General features: G+C 40.5%; 1 protein-coding gene across 1 annotated transcript in view; it reads right to left on the minus strand.

Annotated features, from left to right (window-relative positions):
• Nucleotides 1-3,733, minus strand: part of LOC117713736 (uncharacterized) — a 37,832-nt gene extending 34,099 nt beyond the window's left edge. Inside the window, exon 1 of the mRNA XM_076938879.1 lies at nucleotides 3,583-3,733. Coding sequence (XP_076794994.1) covers nucleotides 3,583-3,585 — 3 coding nt within the window. The 5' untranslated portion in view covers nucleotides 3,586-3,733. The remainder of the gene's footprint in view (nucleotides 1-3,582) is intronic.
• Nucleotides 3,734-15,334: the final 11,601 nt, after the last annotated feature.

Here is a 15,334-nt window from a genome sequence, read left to right on the forward strand (position 1 = left end):
ATTTCAGTTAACTCAGTCATTCTGGATTTCTGACGGGTTGAAGACTTATAGTCTCATAGCCAATCCCAGCCATGTACTTTGAGAGAAAAGGTTTGAGAGGATGGTTTTCAGCTGACATTCATTCTAAAGCCAAGAAAAAAAGCCAGGTTCAGAATTAAGTCTTTTAGTTAGGAGGGACAACAGAAGTTCTGTTTAGTCAACAAAATGATGGACTGGGTATTAGGACTATCTTGTACCTCACTGGTACAAATTGGTATAATTATCCTCTAATTGTATTTTGAGAGAAAAGTTTTATTTTAATAGGAAGGGTGATATGTAGGAGGAGCTAAGGTGGAAGGAGTACAGAGTGGAAGAGAAGGAGTAAGGAGCAGAGAAGAAGGAGAGGAGAAGCTAGGTGATGAGAGAGAGAAAGAGGGGGGGCATGGAGGCAGATGTTCATGTGTCTCCACCAGTCAAAGATAGTTGATATATCTAGGCTGGGTACTGTGTTACACTTCTGATTGAGCATTACCAAACTTATGAAGCCTCTGAATAACATTTTTAAAAAATTGTATAAGAGCAAAAAGGAAAAGGGGGCATGGGATAGGGGTTTTCTAGGGAGGGGAAATAGGGAAAGGGGATGGCATCTGAATTGTAAATACAATATCCAATAAAAAATAAATTAAAAAAATAAGTGAATAAAAATAAAAAGTAATTAGAATTGTGAAGTAAAAAAAAGAAAGCTAATATCCAAAATATATAAAGAACTCAAGAGCTAACCACTAAAAAAATGCCCAAACAATTCAATCAAAAATGAAGTATAGAACTAAATAAAGAATTCACAACAGAGGAATCTCCAATAGCTGAGAATACCTAAAGAAATGTTCAAAGTCCTTAGTGATCAGCGAAATGCAAATCAAAACAACCCCTACATTACACCAATCAGAATGGCTAAGATCAAAACCTCAGGTGACTGACAACACATGTTGGCATGAATGTGGAGAAAGAGGAACATTCCATCATTTGTGATGGGATTGCAAACTGGTACAACCACTCTGGAAATCAATCTGGAGGTTTCTCAGAAAATTAGAACTAGATCTACCTGAAGACCCAGCAACAACATTCTTGGGAACATACCCAAAAGACGCCCCACCATGCCATAGGGGCATGTGTTCCACTATTTTCATAGTGGCCTTATTTGTGATAGCCAGAAGCTTGAAACAACCCAGATAGATGTCCCATGACAGAATGGATACAGAAAATGTGGTTCATCTACACAACAGAATACTACTCAGCTATTAAGAGCAAGGACATTCTGAGATTTGCAGGTAAATGGATGGAACTAGAAAATATCATCCTGAGTAAAGTACTCAGACCCCAAAGGACATGCATGATATGTATTCATTAATAAATGGATATTAGCCAAAAACAAAAAAACATAACAAAGTAAACAAAGAAATAATACCCCTAAGAAACAGTCCACAGAACTCAAAAAACTCATGACTGCCCTCAGAAAGACCCAAAAAGCAGCTGGAAGAGTCAGATGTAGATATTTGCACCCAACCAATGGACAAAAGCTGCTGACCTCTGTGGCTGAATTAGAGAGAAGCTGGAAGAAGCTGAAGAGGAGGGCAACCCTGTAGGACCAGCAGTCTCAATTAACTTAGATCCCCAAGATCTCTGACACTGGACCACCAACCAGGCAGCATACACCAGCTGACATGAGGCCCCTACACGTCCACAACAGAGGACTGTCGGGTCTGGGTTCAGTCAGAGAAGATGCACCTAATCCTCAAGAAACTGGAGCCCCAGCAACTTTAGAGGTCTGGTGGGTTGGGTGGAGGGTGGTGGGAACATCCTCGTGGAGACAGGATGGTGGGGAGGAAGTATAGGATGTGGAACAGTGGGAGGGTGGACCAGGAGGGGAATAAAATAGGGAGTGTAAATAGAATAATAACAACAAGAAAAAAAGTCACTGTGAAGATAGCATTAATGTAGCTTTGGTTAAAAAGGAGCCAACCTAGAAGAGATTTTGCATTCCACACATGTTGTTATCCTTAACTCTTTTTTAGGTTCTCACCCCAGGTTATAATGTGAACAATTTAAGGATGGACTGAACACTCATGCTGATCAAGCCAGCCACTTAGGCAGAAGGGAGACTTACATAGCAAAGATATTCTACAATTATTTCTTAAGTATACCAGTGTCCTGAAACAGCAGGTCATTCTGCACTGGCACAGTCCTAAGTGGAAGATCTCAGAGAATATAAAAGTTAAAAAAAAAGTAGAAGATACAAAGTATAAAGTTGGGGTGGTTAGCTAGGAGATAAGGCTTATGCTGAGGAAGCTTCTGGAGAATAGCAGCTTGTACACTACCTGCAGGGAAAATGGAAAAAAAGGGAGACTTCAATGAAGTCGCAGAAACTACCACTCAATGGAACAAAGAAAGGAGGAATCTGATCAAACAGTGCTGCTCTAGGAGAACACAGGTCATCCATCAACATTACTGACCACGCCTACAGTGCTTAGTGACTGATACCAGCAGCCCCATGTGGTAGGAACTGGTGGATTCTCAGCATAAGAGACAACCCCTCTCCTACGGACCTGGCCCCAGACCATTAACAGCTCTTCAAAGAATATTCCTGGTCTCAGAAAAGGAGCTCTTTTTGTCTGTTTGTCAATACCTCATGGTCTTAGGAAAAGGTCCCAAGGCCTAGGCCCCAGTTTGTTACAGGCTCAACTAAGAATGTTGCTGAGTTTGAGAAGGAGTTAGTCATTCTCCATTCATGCAGGCCTCAGGGATAGCCTTGCCTGATCAGGCCAGTCCTCACCCGAGTGGTGTCACCAGATGTCTTGCCCATGTGCCACAACTATGCTTTTTCAAGAAGAAAAATGGTCCTTTATGGTACACCAGGCCTTAGTGTTGATCGAGAGCCTGAATTATTTCATTGTGCAGCTTGTTAAAGTGTTGGTCTGTGATCTGGGGATGGGCCTATTTGTTAATCAGGGTTGTCTCCTTTGTTATGATCTGGAGCCATATTTTCCTACCACCCTGATGAACAATCATGTGCATCCTATGCACATCCTAATCTCTAAGATGCTTGGTCAGCACAGTACTTACCTGTGGGTGTTTTAGAAGCAGTCCCTCCCTCAGCTAAACCCTCCTTGGTGTGACTTACCATTTCTTCTCATTGGAAAATCCTTCACATCAGCGATTCTACTCTTCTTATCACAGCTTAAATTTGGAATGCTAGAGATTACCTGAGATGGGGTTTACAACCACCACAAAATTAACTCCAAAGGGATCTTAAATGGCCAGCGCACAAGGTCTAGATGATACCAGACAAAAGAGGCCTCTCTGAATTTGGCATCCTGCTAAGGATGTTTCTACATGCAGGCCCTTGTTCCAGAAGTTCTGTGCACATGCAGCTCCCCTAATGAAGTTGTTCAGATGCCACCGCTGAGTACATCTAGTGCCTAAGACCACTTGGAACCTAACGGGTGGCTGTTACTTTCCAACTGCCGCAAGGGAGGGCCAACCAACCAGACTCTTGTTTCTCAGACCACCTCTCCTTCAGGTTAGGGGCAGTGTTCTCATGCTCACCATGATGAGACTCAGTAGCTTGCAGGCACTCCCCTAAGGTACCATGCAGCACAGGTCAAACCTTGTCACACCAACCGTACAACAGTGTGCAGCAGTGGAGTGGAACCCACAGCCGGAAATGAAGCTCCTGGAAGAACCCTCCTTTTCTTCTGATTGGACAGTTCTCCTGGAGGCCCTGATTGGCCAGTGAATCTTGAGTGACAAGAGCACTGCCCTTTGGGTTGGAGTGTGCTGACAGCATGCAACATAGTTTCCTGCCCCAAGAATTCAGTCCAGGACTTGACACTTTTCAGATCTGCAAGATTTTTTGTTTCAGTATCACGTCTACCAGCACTCAGCACGAATATCTTCTCCCTCCTCTTCCTAATCTTGCAAACGGTCTTGTTCAGCAGGGCCTTATCACACAACTTAGATCTTCTATTTGGTAGAACTAAAGTAATGACAGTAATTTGGTTTCACAGTAAGTTCATCTTTTTATCCAGATTCTTCATAGCCTGGTCTGTGGACTCTAGAAATGTCCAGACAGGACGTTTATCAGTCATCTAAAATTGATTACATCTCCAGGCAGTGGTGGCGCACGCCTTTAATCCCAGCACTTGGGAGGCAGAGGCAGGGGGATTTCTGAGTTCGAGGCCAGCCTGTTCTACAGAGTGAGTTCCAGGACAGCCAGGGCTACACAGAGAAACCCTGTCTCGAAACACCAAAATAAATAAATAAATAAATAAATAAATAAATAAATAAATAAATTGATTACCTCAGTACTCATTGCTAATATTAAGTACTGTCAAAGCAGGGAAGATATCAACTTCTCTTTGTCCCATCGCTTTGTGGGCTGTGACTACACACATTTCAAAGTTGGTCACAGAAGTCAAATCTTGCACAGGTGCAGCTTCATTTGAGAGTCCCAATACAGAACAGAAGTTGGAGGACAATTATTTATGGTCTATTTTTCATTTCAGTGAACAGTCAAGGTCCAGCCCGGGAGAGTTGTAGAACTGACTTCCTGCATGTGGCAGCAGAGACAGCATTGGGCATTCAGACTAATTCTAAATTTCGTAGTATGATCTAGCCTATGGTAGAGGACACATGGTTCTAATCAGATATAAATAATCAACAGCACTTGTGAAAAATGGAATGAAATTGTTAATGACTGGGAAATATTGGAGATTGAAAACAATTAAGAGACAATAGCAGAGATACATTTAAAGGAACCCACATTTAAAATGGAAATGAATTATTGAATCTTTAAAAAAAAAAGATACAGCATTTAAAAAATACCCATGTAGCCATACAGATTTTGAAAAGAGCAGGCCATTCCCTGATTGGAGAGAATGGCATTATGAAGACATTGTGTGACCTTGCCCTGTGGGCAATGTTAGCTGTTGAGATGTGTAGCCTAACACATACAGCTAAACCCAATGGCTTGTTTCTTGAGCTGAAGTAAATTTGCAAGTGGATCAGACACGTATGCAAGAGTGCCCTCTAGCTGGAAACTCAACATTCATTGGATCATGGTAACCTCAAATTGTATGCCAACCAATCTGGTCTACTTCCTTTCACATGACATGAATTAGGTAAGGGTCCATGATTCACCAAAGAATGATGCCCTGGACTCAAATGGAATGTAAACGTAGAGTGTTTTATTCTGCTAAAGTCTAGCATGCTGGGGGTCAAAAGTTAAAGTTTAAATAATGACAAGTTTGCAATTATTATCATCTTACCTACAGGCCTAGGAATAGGGGAAGCTTGGAACTTTGGGGAACAATTGTAATTCTTGATTCGTTCTGGGATGAGGTTATCCTTTTGAATTTCTTTTGGCAATGACTATACAATGTCTTTTTACTACCTGCCTTTGGATTATCAATAAAAGACTGGGGCAAGAAAAAGGCCAGAGAGCTGTGAAGAGTGAGTGAAGAGAGAATGTGAGGTGTGTATGGAGAGTGTGTGTGAGTGAAAGGAGAGTGCATGTGGTGTGTGTGAGATGTGTGAAGAGTGTGTGTGAGTTAAAGGGGAATGCACAGACGTGTGTAGGAGTGTGAGAGTTCGAGTAAAGCTCACAGGAGAAAAGCAGAGTGTGCAGGAGAATGGAGAGTGTGTGCAGCTTCAAGCTGTGAGTGATGGAGAGTGAAAGTGCAGAGAGAGAAGAGAGAGTAACTTTAAGCCTTGAAAAATTACCTGCCAGTTTGTACCCAAAAGTAGTCTGGTTGTATTCATTATGTGTCTTCCAGATATCCCTGCTCCCAGCTGAGAACTCCAATCCTGTGTTGAGGCTAGACCCCGACAACCTTGGATGACTGTGAAATCCTCAAACTGCTGTCTCTACTTTCCAAGCTCATGACTACAGGCCTGTGCCACCATGTCTAGCTGAGGTGGCTTCCACTTCATTTACTGAGTCATTAGAGACACAGCATGAGTAAGACGAGCAGTTCCACATATATATTCAGTAGTGACTTAAACCTGAGTCTGGGTTTCACCATCTAGAGAGTAAGGACAGAACTCTGCCCTAGTCCTTTGGTGACTTATAACAGACACTATGATAAAGGAAAACAATACTGTTCCTAATCTGAAAGACAGTGGGGTTTAAGTCAGCAGGGCTGCATTTCATGGTAGACATTGCTTACTAGAGTTAGATCACAGTCTGTGTCCTAGCTACCCTAACCAGAGAGACTCAGCCATTCATCCTCAATAAGTCAATTAAAAGAACTGAATTATCTAGCTGTGACAAACCCACCTATAATTCTGGTAATCTGGAGGCAAGGTGAACAGAATTCTCTGATGTCCTAGAACAGATAAGTGTCCCAGGCCAGCCAGAGACTCATAGTGAGAATACTCTTGAAAATGAAACAACAAAAATGAGTAAAATGAAAGAAGAAATTACTCATGAAAACTGAAAAGAGATTAAGAGATCTATCTGTTCAGCATGCCTGACTTGAAACAAAATTTTCAGCAAGCCAGCGGTGGTGCAGCAGCTAAGGTAGCTGCCTGCAGAGGGCGAGCCTGTGCCCTCTGCTCTGTCTCTCCAGGTTTGAATCCCGCTTTCCCGTGTGACTCCACCTGAGTTTAATGGGAATAAAAAGTGCTGGAGGGATGGCTCAGCAGTTAAGAACACTGACTGTTCTTCCCAGAAGTCCTGAGTTCAATTCCCAGCAACCACATGGTGGCTCACAACCATCTGTAGTGGGATCCGATTGTCTGAAGATAGTGACAGTATATTCACATCTATAAAATAAATAAATCTTTTTTTTCTTTTTTTTCTTTTTTTATTAGATATTTTATTTACACTTCAGATGCCATCCCTTTTCCCCATTCCCTCCCTTAGAAAACCCCTATCGCATTCCTTTTCCTTTTTGCATTTATATATTTTTAAAATAATGTTAACCATAAGCTTTATAAGTTTAGAATTGTTCAATCAGAGGTGTAACCCACTGACCAACCTAGATATAACAACGATCTTTGACTGGTGGAGATACCTGAATATCTGCCTCCCTGTCTCCCCCCTCTTTCTCTCTTTCATCACCTAGCTTCTCCTCTCCTTCTTCTTCTCCTCTTCTTACTCCTTTTCTTCCTCTCAGTACTCCTCCTACCTTAGCTCCTCCTACACGTCACCCTTCCAGTTAAAATGAAACTTTTCTCTCAAAATACAATTAGAGCATAATTATGCCAATTTGTACCAGTGAGGTACAAGATAGTCCTAATACCCAGTCCATCCTTTTGTTGACTAACCAGCACCTCTGTCATCTATCCTAACTAAAACATTTAGTTCTGAACCTGGCTTTAGGATGAATGTCAGCTGACGACCATCCACTCAAATCTTTTCTCTTAAGGTAAATAGCTATAAGTTTTCAACCCCGTCAGAAATCCAGAATGACTGAGTTAACTATAATTGTGGGAAGCACAAAGCATAGCTTCTAAAACTTAGCCAATTTATAGAGACCTCTGAACACCTGGACACTCGCTCTACTTCAAAACGTTGGAGCATCTGTTCTGCCTTCTGGGCCAGGATCATCTGAGATGGCTCAGCCGTTAAAGGCTAGGCTCACAACCAAAATAAATCTTTTTAAAAAAAAGAAACAAAATTTTCTCCCTTTTCTAAGTCCTTAACAGAACTTTAGCTCCTTGCTCTCCTGAAAAGTATTTAGTTAACAAGTAAATATTTATTATGCACAGAAGTCCTTACCTAGTGGAATGAGTCATTTATGAAAATGAGATTCCACAAGAAATTCAAAATTCATGGGGTCCACTATTACACTAGACCAAAACCAAAGGGAGAGATGTGAATGTCTCCTTTAGAATATCCATTTCCTACCATCCAGGCATTATACAGGGTTAATGCGGTAGGGACTGAGAAGCTGTGTGCAAATTGGAGACTGCCACATGGGATATGCAGGCTGCTATCACTGACAAATCTGTGTAGTTGCCTAGATAAAAAAGAGGTGAAGAACTGGACAGGACTGAATCACCACAGCCAAGTGGATACAGAGTACAATAGAGGCCAGCTAGTGTTCAGGTAAACCCCAAGGACTACATTACAGGGGCCTTTTCTTCCTATTTCTTCTACATCCAAAGCCCCACCCCAGCCCCAATAGTTCATCCATACTGCATGGTTCTGTCTAAATATCAGACTTCTAAAGTTTTAGAGCGACTTCTGTTTGAGGTCCAGGCTCCTGTGAAGACAGACTTGATGTCACCTAGAGTCACCACCAGAGTTTCTAAATGAATGTTTTCTAGGCATCAAAAAACCAGAATAGGATCCAATCCAGCAAGTCAATCGTCATGCATGCAAGCTCCTTTTCTCTCCTTACAGTTAGCAACAATTACATCAGAGGTACACATGACATGCACTGTTGTTGGCTCCTACTGCTGCCAAATGAGTCCAGAAAAGATTGTATTAGGAAAATTTCAATATAATGAGGTATGCTCCTTCTTTTTGTTTTTTTTTCTTGAGAATGTCACTATAAATTATGACTATTCAAGAATTCACTATGTACACCACCATGGCATAAAACACAGACACTGTCCTACCACCATCCCTAATATCCTGGGATTACAGGAATACACCTCTAAGACCAGATGAGATGTTTTGTCAATGACTTACCTTTGAATCAAAGAATGAATGACAAGGTAAGAATTAAAGAGTAAACCTCATGGTTTTGATGTTCAGTAATAACTACTGAAATTTTATAACAATAATTTAAACTGGCAAATCATTTCATATGTTCTCAAAATTGGGGTTCTTTGCTTAGTTAATTTCCTCCTGTTAAAAATATTTCAATTGTGTTTGTGGATATACCCCTGTGCCCTGGGTGTAGGGAGCAGTGAGAAAACACCTAACAGGTGTCTATTATCTACTTCCTCTGTGTGAATTCTAGAGATAAAACCCAAGGAGGTTTTGACTACAAGTGATATCACTGTTCCTTATTTTGTTTAACATGTTTATATACCACTGGTGTCTGACAGGCATAAGCCAGAACCGAAGTATAGAAATAAGAAAAACATTTCTAGATAATATGGGTCTATCAGTGATTGATCTCAGGGCATCAGGGTTAGAGGCAACCAGCTGTACCCAATGAGACAGTTGTGTGGCACTCATTTGTGGTTCTGAGAAAAGTGTTCTGAAGACGTGTTTCCACCTAAGAATGAAATATCATAATGTAAAAAAGACTTAGCAATATATCATTTTCTTTTGCACATAAAATTTATTACAAATGTTTCTATTTCCCTCCATTTTATATGACAATATGTTTACAATCTATAAAGAAGACAGTGTTTTCTGGTGAAATGTTTCTTTTACCAAATCTTATTTGACCATCTATGAAAAGACTCAGTGTGAAACACCTCTGGTGTGCAAGGTTGGCAAAATGAAATTGATCATCTTAAAAAGATTGCCAAATATAGATCACACAGAGTTGTCTTCCCATCTCCACATATCTTTGGGGGCCTAAAAGCCCATTATCACATCACACACATACAACACAAAACAGAACAAATAAATAAAATATATCTCATTGTTCTTGCATAATTAGCATGTCTAGATAACAGTAGATAGCAGGCAGTACTTCAAGAGGAAGTGCCAATGGATAACGAATGGGAATATGAAGAAGCATGAATTGTCAAAATACACATACATCTTTACATGGTATCACTTCAAGCTATATTGTGAGATATATAGTTGATGGCTGATTGTTCTATGTGATTACATTTCTAAAAATGGATGAATTTGGGTATACACATTAGATTTTTGAGGGACATGAGCACCTCCCTTGTGGGTAGAGTGTGCTGAAGGCACACACCATACAGTTTCAGGGCCCAGAATTCTACCAGGAGCTGATTCTCTTTTGATCCACAAAGAATTCAGTTTCAGAATCACTTGGGCCTATACTCCCATGACCTATCTCCCTGTCTTAAGCACTCAGCAGGCATTTACTGACTTCCTCCTGGAATCAAGGTGGATAACTTGCACAGTCCATTATTCAACTTACAGCAGGGTGAACTATCAACTTCACAGGCAGAACTGTTCCAAGGAGATTACCAATTAAAGTGAGATTTAGGATACAAAATATGATTTCTGTTTCCATGCGATCACATAGGTATCAGGGTAACTGCAAATAATATACACCTGTTACCTAGATACTCCAGCAAACTCTGGGAGACAAGAAGGAAACAGAAGAAAATCACTATGGAGCACTATTGTAAGGTAGCCCATCTTTCTCAGAGAAAAGGTGAAATACATAAAGCTGTACTAGGTAAAATTCTCTACATGAACAGACGGATAGCCTATAAACATACTCAAACTAAATATTCTTTGTGCTCTGAGCAACAGGTCCAGGAAGAAAGAAATTAAAGACTTTCTAAAATTCAATGAAAATAAACTCACATCAAACCCAATAAAAACAAACCAAAGAACACAAGAAGACCCCATTCACCATGGTGATGTAGGCTTCCACCAGGGATGCAGGAATGGTCCAATATATAAAAACCCATCATTGTAATCCACCAAATAAACAAACTGGGAAACAAAAACACATGATCATATCAGCAAAGGCTGAAATGGTCTTTGAGAAGATCAAAGCCACTTTATATCAAAACTCTTGAGGAGATCTTGGATATAGCATACATACCTAAAAATAATAAAGTCAACATGCAGCAAGCCAATAGACAACATCAAATTAAGTTCAGAGAAACTTAAAGAACTTTCACTAAAATCAGAGATAAGACAAAGATATTCGTCTATACAAGACAGTACTTGAGGTACTAGCTAGCACAAGAAGACAACAAAGGAGAACAAGGAGAAACAAACTGGAAAGAAAGAAGTCAAGTGTCACTCCTCCCAGATGATATGGTATAAATATCTCACTCCTAAAATTCTTCCTGAGAATTCCTACAGCTCTTGAATATGTTCACCGAAGTGACTCTAAACAGCTGTCAATGAAGTCAGTAGTAGTAATTCATACAAACTATAAATATCCCAAGAAAAAAGTCAGACAGACAACACCCTTCACAATTTTGAAAATAATATAATATATCTTGGTGTAACTTTGACTGAGTAATTAAAAGTTCTGTAACACAGGAACCTCATGTCCCTGAAGCAAGAAGCTGAAGAGGAAATCAGAAAATAGAAAGATCTCCCATGCACATGGATAGGTAAGATTAACACAGTGAAAATGGACATTTGACCAAAAGCATTCTACAACTTCAATGTAATTCCCATGAAAATTCTAACAAAAATATTCACAAACATTGAAAGAGAAATGCTCACCTTCATATAGAAAACCAGGAAATGCAGGATAATCTGAACAACTCTGAAAGCAAACACACTGTTCCTAACCTCAGGCTGTCCTAGAGAGCAAGAGTGAGAAAACTGCATGGTGTTGGGACAGAAACAGACAAGGTGACCAATGCACAACCATACACTCTTGCTTTTTGAAAAAGAAAAACATACAGTGAAAAATACATAAAATCATCTTCAACAAATATTGCTACTCTAACTGGATACCTACATGTAGAAGAATGCAACTAGATCCACATGTCTGACCCTGCACAAAACCCTAGTCATGTAGGATCAAGGACCTCAACATAACAGTAGATACATTATCTCTCATAGAAGAGAAAAGTGGTCAAGGAGACAATTTCCTGATGAGAACAGCAATGGGTCAGGCATTAAGATAAGCAATTGATAAATGGGACCTCATGAAACTGAGAAACTTCTGGAAGGCAAAAGACACTGACAGTGGGACAAAACAGCAGCATACAGATCGGGAGAGAATCTTCACTAACCCTTCATCTGACAGAGGGTTAATATTCAGCATTTCTAAAGAGCCCAGGAGGTTAGACAGCAAGAACCCAAATACCCCAATTAAAGTCTAGGGTACAGTGCTAATCAGAGAATTCTCAACAGAGAAACTGTGAATGATCAAGGAATACATAAATAAATGTTCAAAATCTTTACTCACCAGGGAAATTCAAACCAAAACAACTATGAGGATTAATCTTACAACCATGGGAACTGCTAACATCAAAAACTCAAAAATAGCAGATGCTGGAGAGAATATGGAGCCAGGGAAACACTCTTCTGTTGTTGGTGGGTGTGAAACCTTAAAGAAACACTTTAGAAATAATTTTGTCAGTTTCTAAGAAAAGTGGGAATAGTTCTACCTCAAGACCCAGCTATATCACTCCTGGGCATATACCCCCAAAATGCTCCACTATACCACAGGACACTTGCTCAACTATTGTAATAGTAGCTTTATTCATTATAGAGAGAAACAGAAAACAAAAACCTTTCCAGTCCCTCAACTGAAGAATGGATAAAGAAAATGTCACTCAATTACACAAGTACACAAGGAACACTGAATCATTAAAAACAAAGACATCATGCAGTCAAGTGGACAGAATAAGGAAATCTCATCATGAGTGGGATAAACCAAACACAAAAGTCGATGAATGTCATTGTACTGACTTATAAGTGGATGTTACAAATAATGTATAGAATAAACACAGTTAAATCCCCAGACCCAGAGAATGCAAATATGTAAGAGGGCCAAGGAAGGATGGTTGGATTTTTCTCATAAGATTTCAGTGGTGGGTAGTGGAAGGGAACTGGGTGGGAGAAGAAATGGGGAAGGAAGATGTGGGTGGGGGAAGGGAGGGGCAGGTGGAGAGAAAGCAGAGGGGATAATGAAAATTCGGGATGTAGGGATCCAGAAGAAATCTCAAGGACCTGCAAGACACCTGGGACAGGAGAAACCCCAGGATGACTACTGCAAGGGTCTAGCTAAAACCCCTAGGAGTGGAAGATGTGGATCATGAATTGGCCACTTCCTGTAGCCAAGCAGGTCTCCCAGTGCAGAAATGAGGACATTGCATCACCAAAATTATATTCCATTTAATATCTGTCCTGTGTATAAGACAAACAGAAACGAGGGTAGATCAGAGGAGAGAGTGGCCAAAGAACAACTGGCCCAAATTGAGACCCATTCCATATGGGGCAAAAACCAGTCCCTCATATCATTAATGACATCATGCTATGCTTGCAAATAGGATTGTAGCACACCTCACTTCTGAGAGGCTATAACAAACAGCTAACAGAAATAGATGCAGAGACAAACAGCCAAGCATTAGACAGAACCTGGCGAGTTGTGTGGAAGAGATCAGAGAAGGACTGAGGTTCCCAAAGAAGATAGAAAATCCACAGGAAGACCAACAGAATCTATTACCCTGGAATCTTTATGGCACCCAGATACTGACCAACCAAACATCCAAAGTGAGCATGAACAAGACCTAGGTGCTTCTCATATATGTACCAGATGTGCAGCTTGGTTTCCATATGGGTTCCCCAACAACTGAAGTGGTGGCTTTACCTGAATTTGCCACCTGTGGATCCCATTCCCCTAACTGGGCTGTCATGTCTGGCCTCAGAGAGAGTATGTGTCTACTTTTGTAGAAAATGATGTGTCCATGGTAGGGGTGTTGAGGGGCTGGTAAAGTTGGGAATCATACACAAGAGTGGCTCCTCCATCTCAACAGAGAAGGAGAGGGGGGAATGAGGAGGGGAGCTCTGAGAGGGTGGTGGGAGGAGAGTAGCTGATATTGGGGTTTAAACTGAAAAAATAAACAAATATTTTAAAAGTGAAATCAAGTATTGACTCTCAAAAAGTACAAATATCACTGCAATGAATTGCACATAGTTATACTGATGTTAAAAAAGAGGTCATTCCTCTGCAGGGAGAATGGCTTAAGAAGGTACTGCTTAACCTTGTCCGTAGGTACCATGTTAACTTCTGAGATATATAAACATACAATGTCTTAGTGAAGGTTTTACTGCTGTGAATGAACACCATGAACAAAGCAACTCTTTTTTTCCTTTTTTCTCTTTTTCTTTTTCTGGTGGTTTTTCGATACAGGGTTTCTCTGTGTAGCCCTGGCTGTCCTGGAACTCACTCTGTAGACCAGGCTGGCCTGGAACTCAGAAATCCGCCTGCCTCTGCCTCCAAAGTGCTGAGATTAAAGGCGTGCACCACCACAGACTGACCAAAGCAACTCTTACATGGCCAAGACTTAGTTGGAGCTCGTTTACAGTTTCATAGGTTCAGTCCAATATCATCAAGGTGGGAGCATAGTTGCATCCAGGCAGGCATGGTACAGGAGGAGCTGAGGGTTCTCCATCTTCATCTGAAGCCTGCTAGCATACTACTGGATCCCAGGCAGCTAAGACAATGGTATTAAAGCACACACCCACAAGGCCACACAGCCTCCAAAAAGGCCAAAGCTTCCAACAGTGTCACTCCCTGAGTCAAGCATATAGGAAACATTACAAACACACACACAGCTAAAACCCATAGCCTGTGTCTTATACATCTGAGATGAATGAACTGTGAAAGTGGAAAGGATATATCTGCAAGGTGCGCCCTCTACTGGCAAATCTAACATTCCCTAGACCAAGCTACATTCCCCAAGTTGTATGCACACAAATCAGGTCTGCATTCATTCACATGATGTGAATTATTAATACATGCTGGGAAATTACAAAATCCCTCAGCAAGTGACAGTGAGGTATTTCTTCATAACTGTGACTCTAGGACTGACAGTTATGAAGAAATACATAGTTAATTCTTTGCAGCAGAAAACAACCTATCACCAAGTAAAGTAGAATTAAAGATGAACAAAAATCACAGAAGTAACTCAAGAACAGCCCAATAAACATCTGTAAATGGATTTGCCATGCATACAACAAACTTTAACATCTATTCCAATTGTTTGAAAATACAAAGCACAACTACAATTGCTGATCTCTACCAAAATATGGGACTGATCATGGGAAATAATTTACTTCCTTCAGAGCTATGATGAAGAAGAGAGGAAACAGGCTGCTTTTCCTGAAACTGAAAAGGACTGTGATTACAGTCTATAACCAAGTCATTTACATGGACAGTGTTTTTCTCCTGTATGAGTGCTTTCTATTTCCTGACATCAAGATGATGTAAATCACTTTAAAATATTTAGATGGCTAGAGACTTGGCCAAGTAATTAACATAAGTTCATTCCAAGGAACAAAGTCAGGTTTTGGCGTCTTCCTCTAACCCCTCCTATAGGAAGATACAACAGTTTAATATCTTTGAAGTCAACATTCACATGTGCGTATTCACACAAAAATATGGAGAAATCTCACAACTAAAATTAAAAGAAGTTGGTGAGCAAGGAAAATTTACCCATGATGTTCCTTCTTGTATAAGCATTCATTACTATAACCCAGGGG

Source organism: Arvicanthis niloticus, chromosome 8, assembly GCF_011762505.2.
Source record: "Arvicanthis niloticus isolate mArvNil1 chromosome 8, mArvNil1.pat.X, whole genome shotgun sequence".
Lineage (NCBI taxonomy): Eukaryota > Metazoa > Chordata > Mammalia > Rodentia > Muridae > Arvicanthis > Arvicanthis niloticus.